At 43.3% G+C, this 13,769-nt stretch overlaps 1 protein-coding gene across 1 annotated transcript in view; it reads right to left on the bottom strand.

Annotated features, from left to right (window-relative positions):
* Positions 1–1,096: 1,096 nt before the first annotated feature.
* rxfp2l (relaxin family peptide receptor 2, like) overlaps positions 1,097–13,769 on the bottom strand; it is a 139,037-nt gene continuing 126,364 nt past the window's right edge. Inside the window, exons 15-18 of the mRNA XM_070883953.1 lie at positions 7,901–8,130; positions 5,433–5,843; positions 3,199–3,414; positions 1,097–1,275 (exon numbers count right to left, since the gene is read on the bottom strand). Coding sequence (XP_070740054.1) covers positions 1,097–1,275; positions 3,199–3,414; positions 5,433–5,843; positions 7,901–8,130 — 1,036 coding nt within the window. The remainder of the gene's footprint in view (positions 1,276–3,198; positions 3,415–5,432; positions 5,844–7,900; positions 8,131–13,769) is intronic.

Below are 13,769 nucleotides of genomic sequence, written 5' to 3'. Positions count from 1 at the left end.
TGTAAAAAGGAATGCTTCATTGTCATGTGGCACTCTACAGGTCACATGTATCTTTTTGCCAGTTCTTTCATGTGTATGCCGTGAATTAGATGAGATGGAATGCTACCATAGCGGAGGAACTCATACTTGACAGCAGGACCAAGCTGTGTTGTTGTTGGTGATGTTGGTATTAATTTGTGTAGCATCTGGGAAATGTACAACAGCAACACCATTTTAAAACTTCCATACAAATCATAGCTGTAAAAACCCCAATTCAACTCTTCCACAATACTTGATTTATATACATGACACATGTACAGTGTCTGCGTTTAGGCTGTGTGTGTTACAAACCATGTGTCGCATTGAGACTGAAATGGATAAGTTTGGAATTGGGTGCCTGCAGTCACATGGTAGGATGCTTTCCATCAATTGTAAGTATCCAAAATGGTTTTACAGACAGTTGTGCTTGCAACAGCAATGACTGTAGTACAATCTCTGTGTCAAAGTGGTATGATTTGCTGGTGAAAAGCAGAGGCACAACTATATAGAAAGATCTGCAGGGGACGCCGGGAAATGTCAAGGTTTGGAGCAGGAGATAGAGGGTGACATAACACATGCCAAAAAAATTGAGTGGCGATGACTATCCTCTCCAGGTATAGCGCTAATGGATCACCCTGTAAATTTCTCTCACTCGGTGCTGTCAAAGTTGGTGGTGTAAGCAGTAATTGCTTTTTGAGCAGTAAGATGATAAAACTCTCAATAGATGTTGCACTCATTCATGGAAAGAAGTGAAATGGTAAAACTCTCATGCTATGTTGTCAGGAATAGCTGTGTTACACAGTGATTGTTTATCTAGACTTGAGATCATAAATCTTCCTCAATCCGTGCTGTTGGAATAATTGTGTTACACAGCATTCATTTGGATAAGTGAGGTGGTAAAGCTCCCGCAACTTATGCTGTCAGGAATGATTGTATTACACAGCGATTGCTCCTGGTGAGAGGGGAGATGACAATGCTCTCTCAATCATTGTTGTAAGGCATGGCTGTGTTACCTAGCACTCATCTAGGGAGGTAAGATGGTAATACGCTCTTGATCAATGCTGTCAGGATTGGTGTGTTACACACTGCTCATTTGTGTGGTGCTTGTGAGGCTCTTTTTGGGTCCATGAAGCTCTTGGTTCTGCAAACACTGCTTCAGCTTTTCCTGAAAGGATGCAGTTGTAATTGTGTAGAGGATTGGATTCAGCGCACTGTTTATTGGCAGGATGAAGATTACAACCCAGGAAGTTATAGTCCCTGTTAACAAAGAAATGGCAATCAAGAATAAGCAAACATTTCTTATGAAGAATAAATCATTATAACATGATGGATTCCTGGGACTGGAACGACTCAAGGGGTTCAGACAAGATAAATCAAGGGAATGATTTGCAGGCTGGAATGTAATCGAGGCATTCAGAAGATGTTACTAACTGTGACAGCAACTCAACAGTTTATAACCATCATCTGGACCAATACTATTGTCTTTAATTCCCTCCAGGGTATTTCATTTTTAATGACTCAGTAATTATTTGATGCATTGATTTTATACCGTTTTGGGCTTGCACCCATCCTCAGTGTGGATACTGACTGTTACCATTCTCATTTTGTTGGTGCCTGATACCATATAAATAATAACTTCAAAAGTATTGAAAAATAATGTCATTACCAGGTAATTTTGTACAATATATAATATTTACTCTCTAAACTTGGTCAATTCATTTGCCTTCTAATCATAATAAAGTAAAACAATATCAAAAGAGTTATTTTGTTTAAGTTAAGTAAGATGATCCATGATATGGGGAATATAACATTTATTATTTTGTGTTATTACACAAATACATCTATACTGTTTGAACCAAGTGAATCCAATCATAATGGAGGTTCTGTATGTTTACCCACTGTGAAATAAAACAATTTAATGATTCATATTTGGTCTTGTCGTATCAATGATTTCTCAGTCTGCCTTCAAAGTGATTGAAGCATATACAAAAGACGTGAGCATGCTTGTGTTATGCTATTGTATAGTTAGATATTAGGTATTAGTTCTCCTTACCTAAGGAAGGATATACTTGCCATAGAGGGAGTGCAGTGAAGATTCACCAGACTGATTCCTGAGATGGGGCGATTAACCTATTAGGAGAGATTAGGTAGACTAGGCCTATATTCTCTAGAGTTTAGAAAAATGAGAGGTGATCTCTTTGAAACATACAACATTCTTACAGGGCTTGACAGGGTAGATGCAAGGACGATGTTTTCCCTTGCTGGGGTGTCTAGAACCCACAGCCTCACAACTCTGTGTGAAGAGATATCTCCTAACCTCAGTTCTAAATCTCTTACATTTAATCTTCAATCTATGGCCCTTACTCTTGACCTCTCAACTACTGGAAGCAATTTGCTTCTATCTATCCTGTTCCATCCTTTTATAATTTTAAATACTTCTATCATATCACTCTGCATTGTTCTAATGAAAAAAGGACCTAATTTTTCCAAGTCTTTCTTTCTATTTGTATCTCCTCATACCAGACAGCATCCTCGTGAATTTGTGCTGTACCCACTCGAACGCCTCAATATCTTTCCTATAACATGGAACCCAAAACTTCGAACAAAGCCGTTTGTTCCACAAACCCATTCTTCCAACACACCAGCCTAGATTCTCTTCATTTTCAGAGTATAGGTTCTGTAAACAGTTCCATATATCCCAGAGGTAAACTGATAAAAACTATAGAATATCAATCTAATTATACATTTATATTATTCATCCTGGCTCAGTTAAGTTTTTTGGCATAAAGTTTTAATGGTACCAGCAACTTAGGATCCATCAAATCCCTCGAAGTATGCAGCCACTCCTATATTAAATATTGTTCCATGACACTGGGGAGAACAACCCTGCTCTTCTGCGAAATACTGCCATGGGATCTTTTATGTCCACCTGAGAGAGCAGATTAGGCCTCGATTTAATGCCTCCTATGAAAGACGACACCTCTGACAGTGTTGCACTCCCTCAGTATACTGGAGCATCATGCCTAGACCTTGTGCTCAAGTTTCTGGAGTGGGACTTGACCTCACAATCTTCCAACTCAGAGGCAAGAGAGCTACCACTGAGCTACGACTGATGGCAATCACAGTACTACAGTCAGATTGATTGTAACCACACAAATTTACCAAGTTTTGATTTCTTACCTGGTATTTCTACTTCAAGCAGAGACAGAAATTTCATCAGAAATATGGGGATCCAACATAGGGCATCAGTGAACACAATAAAGAAAAAGCGTTTTGCGATGGCTACCTCTCTAGAAAAGAGGCTCCTCTCTGCTGACTGTGCCCCCGTTTTATGGATTGAATAAAACATACTGGTGTAGGAGAAGACTATGATGATGAAAGCAAGCAAGTTTAAACCTACAAGAAAAAAAATGGCACCATTACTAGTCAAACAGTTTGGGGGAGAGGGCAAGACCAGCTAAGTCTCAAGAAACAAATACCCCTTTCCCCAGAAGTCCATGTAATCACATACTATAAGGTAAAAGAACAGAGCAGAAGTTTAACAATGGGCAGTGCACATAGCCACAGGTGACAGAGCACACCTACCAACAAAAAATGATGGCCATCAGAAACATGAACCAATTATAGTTCGGCTGAATTGATTGGACCGAATAAGATCTTGTAAAATGGTAGAATTTTCTGTTCTATGAGACACCTTTACCCAAGAGAAAGGGTAAATAAATTAACTTGAAGCCTGTGTCCAATTGAGCTGTGTGTAGTATTCATTTGTTGCCACCAGATGTCATTACTAAATACCCTGTACAGTACAACCTTTGAGTTACTGTCAATTCACGGTGACAGGCACCGTTTGTATCAAGGTCGTTCAATTCTCACAAGCATTTACTGAAACGCACGGCACTGTATTTCAGTAATTTCTAGAGTGTATTTTGTTTCTTTGTGATAAGTTTAAACATTTACGCCATTTGCAAGCATGCCTTGCACAATTTTTCTGAAATTGTTTTTTAAAAATCTTTTCATTACATGTAATGATTCCAGATCTCCAGAGGCACTGCTGATGGTGAGTGTCATGTATTCAACTATCATTGTAACCCATGTATAAGCTGACCTAAGTTGTACACCTTGAGAACATTGACCACTAGGGGTGAACTTGTGGGAGACACTCCTAACCTGGACTTTCAAGTATAAAAGGGGAAGCTCCACCCACCTTCATCACTTGAGGTCTTGGTAATAAAGGTAACTGGTCACAGAGTGACCTTCTCTCAAGTATGGGCCTCGTGTGCATTTATACTGTATAGTAAGGACATATCAATGAGTATAGGGATAAGCTGTTTCATCCCATGTAATATAGGATACATTGTCAGGACCACTGATTAAGTGATTCAGTAAGTAAAAGTGTAATTTTCATTGGAGTATTGTTGGGGTTTTATTGATATTTTCGGGCTTGAATTGCATTTTTGTTAATATTTGCACTGAAATAGTAAATCCGCGGCCCTGCTCACTAGTAAGAGTTCATTTAACTATATACAGTCCCCACCGCTCATAGCATGCGTGTTGGTGTTGGTGTTAACACAATTTGCCCGCTATACACGGCGGTTGGTAAAACCAAAAAGGTAAATAACGAACATATTTTTAAAAAACAGTGTGTATTCACTGAGAAAACTGTCTTCCCTAATTGTTAGCAGTTTCATCCAGAATTTCATCACTAAGATAGAGCAATTGATTGAAATGGCTTGAAATCAGCAGAGCTTTTTAAATTGGCAAGTAGAGGGTGAGTACTTACTGAACTTCCAAACTAGCTGGCCCAATATAGGCGGCTGCCTGTGATAAGTGTGGATGGTGTCAGCGATGGGGACTATAGCTTACTTAATCTCATCTTTTTTTAAAGCCCAGGACACAGATGATGATTGCAGGAAAGATGTTCCAGGGTGCTATAGTAGAAGGTAGGTTGTGGAAACTGTATGTCGGATTAGTCAAGGGTTTATGGAAAAGTGTAGGTTGGTAGCATTGGGAGAGTGGTCCTGTCATTTGGGTGCAAGGGTCACAGGTTTTTGGAGAACCAGAAGGGGGTTTCAGGATGTAGTAGCACTGGCAGGAGTAGTCGTGGTGTTTGTGAGCAGCGAAAAGGGGTACTGGGTGCCAGCAGGAGTGGGAGAGAGGAGTTTGGGCATGACAGTGCTCAGAGCAGTCCTGGCGTGTGGAAAAAGTGGGAGGTGGGTCCTGTGATGTGAGAACATAGCTGCCTGACAGCTGTTACTGCCCCCCCCAAATGGGGTGCTACACAATTTCCCCCCCATATAATTTAATACCAATACTACTGAGTATTTATTTTGAATCATCGAGGTTTTCTCATCAATGGGGAAAAATTCCCTTCCTACATTCCCATATCAAGACAACAGAAAACAAAACTGCATTACCCAGAAATATTCCTGTGGAATATCCTCTTGCGCCAAGATTCTCAAACTGATCAGAATAAAGAGGGAAGCACACTCCATTCTTTCCATAAAAATTGCCAAACATGGTCTTGTTCCACAATGGTATTACTGCGATAATGAATCCCGCAATCCAGATGGATATCAGTGATGATAAAGTCTGTCTTTTGCCTGGCCTATAATGACTGAATGGGAAGACTATGCACATGTATTTCTCCAGTGTCATATATGTCAGTAGCATGACGGAGACCTCGGTGGAAAGCATGGCCAATGCGCCGATGAGCTGACACTTCATGCTCTCCATCCACTGTTGGGCATGCCTGTTGTACTCCCCAAGGTACTTCACATCAAAGGTACCAATGAAGAAGAGATAGACTCCCATCAAGCAATCAGCACCTATGAAAGAAGCACACTGGTAAATTAAGAAAGACTTGCATTTATTGACTGCCTTTCACGACCTCAGCAAATCCCAAAGCACTTTACAACCGATAAAGTACTTTTGAAGTGTAGTCACTGTTGTAATGTAGGAAATGTAGCAGCCAATAACACACAACAAGCTCCCACAAACAGCAATGAAATAAATAACCAGATCATCTGTTTCGGTTGCTGTTAGTTGAGGTATAAATGTTGGCCAGGGCACTGGGAGAACTCCCTTGCTTTTCTTCGAATAGTACTGTGGAATTTTTCATATCCATCCGAGAGGACCGACTTGGTTTAATGTCTCATCTGAAATACAGCACCTCCAACACTCCACGAGTACTGCACTGAAGTGTCAGCCTAGATTATATGTTCAAGTCTCTAGAGTGGGACTTCAAACCACAACCTTCGTGATTCAGAGGCGAATGTGCTAACAATAAGCCACAGTTAATGGCTGTCCAGTGGCTCCTCCAGGAAAGTCCTTATGCGTGGACATTGGGTGGAGACAGGATGGAGTTCAGCGATGATCTCCTGCACAATCAAATAACTTGTCAGCAGTTGGTTTCAAGGCTCACGCATGCAAAATCATCATTTGGACGAAAGTACAAGGCTGTGGAACCATATTCAGCAAGAGTCATCACCTTCAGGAAAAGGGGTGAATGCATTTTGCCATTATGTCACCATTGCTTGCATTCCAATACATTTTGATCAGGACATTGGTCCAATAATCCAAACCTCCATGTTTGTGTCAGAGGAACACCAGAGCTCATGGAATTGCCCCTCAACAAATGTTTCCTCTAAGCAGCCGTGCAGCTCTCTGCCGGTCCTGTGCAGCCCAGGGCCAACTTTCCCAATGTTAAAATTTGCGCATGCGTGAAACTGTGAATGGGTCGCACACCCAAAATATATTAGGGGAACATTGCCCTCAACATTCTGCATCAATCCAAAAAAACTGCATGGAATACTAGGTTCAAAGTCATATACAACATTTACATATTATATAGATTACATACGATATACGGCACAGAAACAAGCCCTTTGGCCCAACCAGTCCATGATGGCATTTATGCTCCACTTGAGCCTCCTCTGGTCTTTTGTCATCTTAATCTATCCGCATAACCCTCTATTCCCTTCTTCCTCATATGCTTGTCTAGCCTCCCCTTAAATGCATCTATACGATTCGCTTCAACCACTCCCTGTGGTAGCGAGTTCCACATTCTCACCACTCTTTGGGCAAAGAATTTTCTTCTGAATTCTGTATTTGATTTCTTGGTGACTATCTTATATTGATGGCCTCTAGTTATGCTCTTCCCCACAAGTGGAAACGTTCTCTCTGTATCCACTATCAAAACCTTTCAGAATTTTAAAGATCTTTATTAGGTCACCCCTCAGCCTTCTTTTTTCAAGAGAAAAGAGATCCAGCCTGTTCACCCTTTCCTGATATGTATACCCTCGCATTTCTGGTATCATCATTGTAAATCTTCTCTGCTCACTCTCCAGTGCTTCTATATTCTTTTTATAATATGGCAACCAGAACTGTACGTAATACCTGTACTAAGGTTCAATACAGGTTCAGCATAACTTCCATATTTTTCAATTCTATACCTCTAGAAATAAACCCTAGTGCTTGGTCTGCTTTTTTTTAATGGCCTTGCTAACCTGTGTCGCACCTTTTAGCAATTTGTGTATTTGTACTCCGAGATCCCTTTGCTCCTCTACCCCACCTAGACTCGCCCTCCAAGTAATAAGTGATCTCCCTATTTGTTTCTGTCTTTGGAATTCTCCCACAGGCAGTATTGTCACCTGGAACTCTGGCTCTTGCATTCAAAATTTCAAATAGAGAGTTTACCATTGCTTACTGGACCATGGTCACTGAGAAGCATTCACCTCCAGGAATTCTGTGACTTCTGCATTAGAACTCAGTGCAGTTTTACCCCAAAACTGCCAGGTTACATTTGTGAAATATCTATTTGTTACAGTTGTCTCCAGCTACATCCTTGCCATTTAAAGAATCGATGTCTTCAGGTACCACTTACAGCAAAGTGATTTGATAGACAGGGTGTGTAGCCTGTTTTCTGTTGTGATGCATGACCTCATGCAGATAACGACGAGGTTCCCAAAGCAGATGACAAAAGCCACGAACCACACAAAGACCCGCAGAATGATGTTGGCCAACAGGTTTTCGAAAGATGAGATTCCATCTGTGTTTGGCTTGCAGCTCCGGACATGGGGAGAATATCTGCAGTATTCAAACTTCTTAAAGTATCTGTCAAAGTTTAAAAAAAAACGTCAGTAAGAACTTTTGTAATCAAATACTGGAGTTTCCACTGGATTCTGTTCAAACTGCTTCTTACCATCCCCAAATGAATAAAAAATGGTGATATGTTACAAGATCTCACCCCAAAAATAATACATTCCTTCATTTACAATAGATACGTGTAGTATAATTGCTTCATGGGATCTTTGCTTAAGAATTCACAGCTACACATTTGCTGTAAAGAACTAACTGGTATATTAGCAAAGGTTTATCAAACTGAACTCAGCAGTTCATCCACCAGGTTCACATTGGCACGCCTCATTGTGGAGAACCTTGGCTCAATTAACTGGGGTTTTATTGAGTCTTGTGAACATCACATGACTGGCTAAGCCAGTCGCAGTGCAACAGCTCCACAAACCTCTGAGCATGCTCACACGTGCATACATTACAAGAAATTTATTGAGCCAGTCTGTTGACTCCTGCTGGAAATTGAATCTCACAATGTCAGGAGGGGATAAGGTCACAATCAGGCTCAGCTGTGATGTCTACCACAGCTGAATAGCCCGCGGAGGCTCACTGTTCTTGCTGGTATAAGATGAATGGTCATTTGGGTGAAGTATTGGAGGGTGCTAGCACTGGTGAAACTCCCAGCAACAGTCAACACCATCAGAAGAAGGGGGAAGAAACTGAGAAAGCACGGGGCAGAAGGTGGTTACATGTAATGTTAATGATAACTTTTCTTATGTAACTTTCAAGTGGTGCACTGATAGTGACCCTCAATTGGTACAACACAGTACATCCTATACAATTTAGCAAAACTTATGTATAATTTATAGATTCATTCTATTGGACTTTATAAGATTTGTTTCTTTAAAAAAATATCTGATTTGAAATTTATTCACGTTACTAATTATATCATAGATTTTGATCTCTGATTCTGACACATGGCATTGTAATTAAACAAACTGATTCTAATAATATCAGCTCTGAGACTGAATTACAGCCTTAAACTTACTGGGAGTAAATGGCTTTCTACTTAACATATCCTGAAAGGATTTCTTATTTTTCATTTCTTTTTAAGAGATTATTTTTATTACCCTGATGGCTCCAGTGCGGTATTGAGCCATTCGGACCAGGAGGTCCCAGGTTTGACTCCTGGTCTTTGCTGTTAGCTAATCTCAGCTTGTTGCGGGAGGGAATGGACATTGCAATTGGTCACAGTGCCCTTGGGCTTGGGAGAAAGAAAAGAGATTGGACAGGGTTCCTGCTCCTAAACCAATGGCTTTTGCTGGAAAGTGGATACCAGGTTTGGATGGAATAGGATTTGATAATGATGCCACACACGGTCAAATAGCACACAGGCATTCAGTGTCTAGTTTCGCAAGTGATGTACAGCCACTTGGCTGAGGTACTGGAGGGTAACCAATATCTGTGAACCTGTACCCCAGCAATAAATGAATGTCTGCAAGTGAGGAGGGGAAAAATTGTTCTACTTTTCTTACTGTTCTATAGCGTTGAATGCAGTAGAACCAGCACAATATAAGTGAAGGGTGAGTCAGTGACAGTAATTAACACATCTCATCACAGGTGTTCTTACAGAGAATCATTAGAAAATATGACTAGTCAGTAAACTATGGAATAATTTTTTTTTCAATTTTCAGCTCTCCTTTCCTGAAGGTGCTGATTCGTTCTGAAGTACTGTTCCGTGGGCAGTGGCTGGCCTTCAACACCTTAACCAAGTGGCCACTGTCCATGTGCCGAACTACACAGTAAACGTTAAGAAACTGTGGACGACATCACAGGTGGGCACGACCCCATGCTCATAGGTGTCCACATACGCATACTTTCCAACAGAAATTTCTTTCGGCAGATGATAATATGACCAAAATAAACAAACAAATGACATTCAGTATTCAAAGAGTTCATCTATCCTAATTTATTCCCCCCCTTCCTAGCTTGAGGACACTAATGTGAATTGTAACACCCAACTGCTACCGTGGCAGAGTTTGAATAGTTCAGCCACGACAGGGTTTCAACTTAGGACCTACCTGATCTGCACAGCTCAATACCAACCACATGGAGCATCGACTAAAAAGTCAAGGGCTCAGCTTCTCCAGGCGCCATTACTAGAATGCTGGCTAGTAAGCCTTACCGACCCATGGCAACTCCAACAGCCTTACCAATAGAAATATAAAGGCGGCTTGGAGGATTAAGCTTATTAGCAAACAGCTAATGAGCAGCCCTAAAAGTTTCCTGGCTCTGTATATCCTGTGATCAGTGAACCTTACCAACAAAACTGACAAATTGCTGGCCCAGAAGCAGGTTGCCCACCTATAATCTTGAACAGGGGAAAGTTTGTGATGTGACGCGACCCAAGGAAGTGGAGTGAAGAAGATATCTTATAAAGTGAGAGGCTTGCCCCCTACAAAAGGACAAAAATAAATTCTTATTTGATCAGAAATGTGACTCTCAAGGGGATTTGATCTTTTAAAAGCCTATTTAATCATAGTCTCATCATCATCATAGGCAGTCCCTCAGAATCGAGGAAGACTTGCTTCCACTCTTAACAGGAGTTCTTAGCTGGCTGTACAGTCCAATACGAGAACCACAGTCTCTGTCACAGGTGGGACAGATAGTCGTTGAGGGAAGAGGTGGGTGGGGCTGGTTTGCCGCACGCTCTTTCTGCTGCCTGCACTTGATTTCTGCATGGGCCTTACGCTAAACATCAGTAAGACAAAGGTCCTCCACCAGCCTGTCCTCGCTGCACAGCACTGCCCCCCAGTCATCAAGATCCATGGTGCGGCCCTGGAAAACGTGGACCACTTCCCTTATCTTGGGAGCCTCCAATCAACACGAGCAGGCATTGACGACGAGATCCAACACCGCCTCCAGTGCGCCAGTAAAGCCTTCGGCCGCCTGAAAACCAGGCCCTCAAAACTGTCACCAAGCTCATGGTCTATAGGGCTGTAGTAATACCTTCCCTCCTGTATGGCTCAGAAACATGGACCATGCACAGCAGACACCTCAAGTCGCTGGAGAAATACCCACCAACGATGTCTCCGCAAGATCCTACAAATCCCCTGGGAGGACAGACGCACCAACGTTAGCGTCCTCGACCAGGCTAACATCCCCAGCATTGAAGCACTGACCACACTTGATCAGCTCCGCTGGGCAGACCACATAGTTCACATGTCAAACACGAGACTCTCAAAGCAAGCATAGTCTAAACATTGAGTGTTGGCAGCCTTCAAGTACGAGGGGCATGCTTGAAGGCTGCCAACAGCCAAGCCAGACCTTACATTCACAATATGGGCTTTCGAGCAGGAGCCTTTGGATATGTAATCAGGAGTGGGATCTGTAATCATAGTCTCATCATCATCATAGGCAGTCCCTCAGAATCGAGGAAGACTTGCTCCCCCCGACTGCACCCGACCCGCGCTCCCGCCCCCCCGACCCGACACCCCCCCCACTGGACCCGACCCGACTCCCGCTCCCGGACTGGATCCGACCTGACCCCCTCCCCCCCCTTCCCACTCTCTCTCTCTTTCCCCCCCCCACCCCCTCTCTCTCTCCCCCCCCCCCCCCCGACCCGAACCGAACCTCCCCGACCCGACCCAACCCAACGCCACCTACCTGTCGGGCCGGCCCGTTCAGCCTTTGGTCCCGAAAGGCCTGTCTGAAACACTTTCAAACAGGTAGGAAGATGGTTTATTTAATCTTTTCTTTGCTTATAAATGTTTATTCAGGTTGGATTTATTTGTATAATATTTGTATCAGTATAAATAAGGATTTATTATAGAATTTAATGACTTCCCTTCCCCACCACCTCGTTCTGGATGCCTGATTTGTAACCTGCGCCTGATTTTTTAATGTGTTGAACAGGTTTTTTCAGTTCTACAAAAATCTTCACTTGCTTCATTCTACTTTAGTTTGGAGTACATTTTCACTGTGGAAACTTTGAAATCAGGCGTCAGTGGCCGGACACGCCCCCTTTTGAAGAAAAAATTCTGTTCCAAAGTAGAACTGTCCTACCTGACTAGAACTGCAGAAAAAAAAATGTGGAGAATTGCGATTGCTAAGATAGTCCGTTCTCTACCAGTTGCTCTTAAAAATCAGGCGCAAATCATGTGGAAACTTGGGCCCAAAGTGTGGTCTCTTTCTTCGGTAAAAGAGTCATCGAGATGATGAGCGATAGCTGCGATTTTACTTACCAAGGCGGGCTAAGTGTGGCCGAGGCAAGTGTTGGACTGCGACCCCGCGCCCGCTTCCATGGAGCTCCGCTGATCTGATTTTACATTGATGGGCTTGTTAAGCCCGTCCTGCGAGGTTCCCGGCCAATTAACAGGGAGCAGGTCTGATGGCGCGTCATCAGCCGGTTTCCTTAAAGGGACCATGACCAACTTTTTTTGACAGTTCTGTCAGTGTTCTACAGCTTGGAGGTGCTGCAAACACTGATAAGCACTGCAAGAAGGTGCACGGCTGCACCCGGGCTCTCCAGATCCTGAAGGCTTCAGCTTCTGAGATTGGAAAATGAACACCTGTGAAATGGTAGCTTTTATACCACTTCTGTGGCTATCAACTAGCCAAAACAATAAAGTCACTGAGAACCTGACACACTTACCTGGCATGAAACCCGAGGGACGGCAAACTCGTTGATAACTTGGTAAAATGGTAAGTGCCTGGGTAAAATCCTTTTTAATACAGGTTGGACCTCTCTTGTCCGGCACCCTTGAGATCTAACCGGTGCCAGACCAGAGAATTTTCCGAACCACGGGAGGTCAATTGGTGACAACGCTGTTGACAATGACCCTGACGTATTCTGCGCATGCGCTGCGCACAAGCCTACTGCGGAGTATTTAGTCGTCCAGAATCACTTGGTTTTTTTAAACCCTCAGGCCTAGCTTCAGCGCCTCAATCAGCCACCTGTCCTTCCCTTCCCATCTCAATTAACACCAACACCTCAAAAAACCAGATACGTACACACAAAAAAAACTAGAGATCGGAGGGTAAAGTCAAGGAGAGACTCTGACCCTTACCCACGATCCTACTCTCAGCGCCAGTCCTTATGTAAGCCGCAAACAGAGCCTGACTGGTTGAAGCGGCACCGAGACACACACACACACACAACAACCTCCCGAGACCGCGGCGGCCCACACACAGCGGTTCTTGCAGCGTGGAGTGTGTGATGGATCATGAGACGGAGAATCAGAGCCTGCCTCCCTCACCGAGCCCCCAGCACCAGCAGAACCCACACTGACTGACAGCCGCTCCATCCCATCGCTGCACACACACACCGCAGCAGCGGCCCAGCCCGCACACTGCAACACCGCTTGAAGAGACAGTCCACGCCGGGACTGATGCCGGACCAGAGATGTTTCTGGACTAAAGAGTCCCAGACTGGAGAGGTACAACCTGTACCTTTAAATGACCTTTAAGCATCTTAATTGACTGGCCCGCGTCTTGCTGTTGGGTCTGTGATCCGCAGGCAGACCCGACAGTCGAGAAACTGACATGGAGGCGGGTTCATAGCGGACTTCCGCCCCGTTGTCAATCAGGGCCATTTTGACAGCGGGCCTGCCTCCAAACCCGCACTCACAAGGCTGGGAAGATTCCAGCAGATGACTCGACTCAGACTAATGTGCAGCTTG

The sequence above is a fragment of the Pristiophorus japonicus genome, chromosome 6 (genome assembly GCF_044704955.1).
Source record: "Pristiophorus japonicus isolate sPriJap1 chromosome 6, sPriJap1.hap1, whole genome shotgun sequence".
NCBI lineage: Eukaryota > Metazoa > Chordata > Chondrichthyes > Pristiophoridae > Pristiophorus > Pristiophorus japonicus.
Note: the sequence above shows the minus strand (reverse complement) of the source record. Positions and strands in the feature narration are given on the sequence as shown.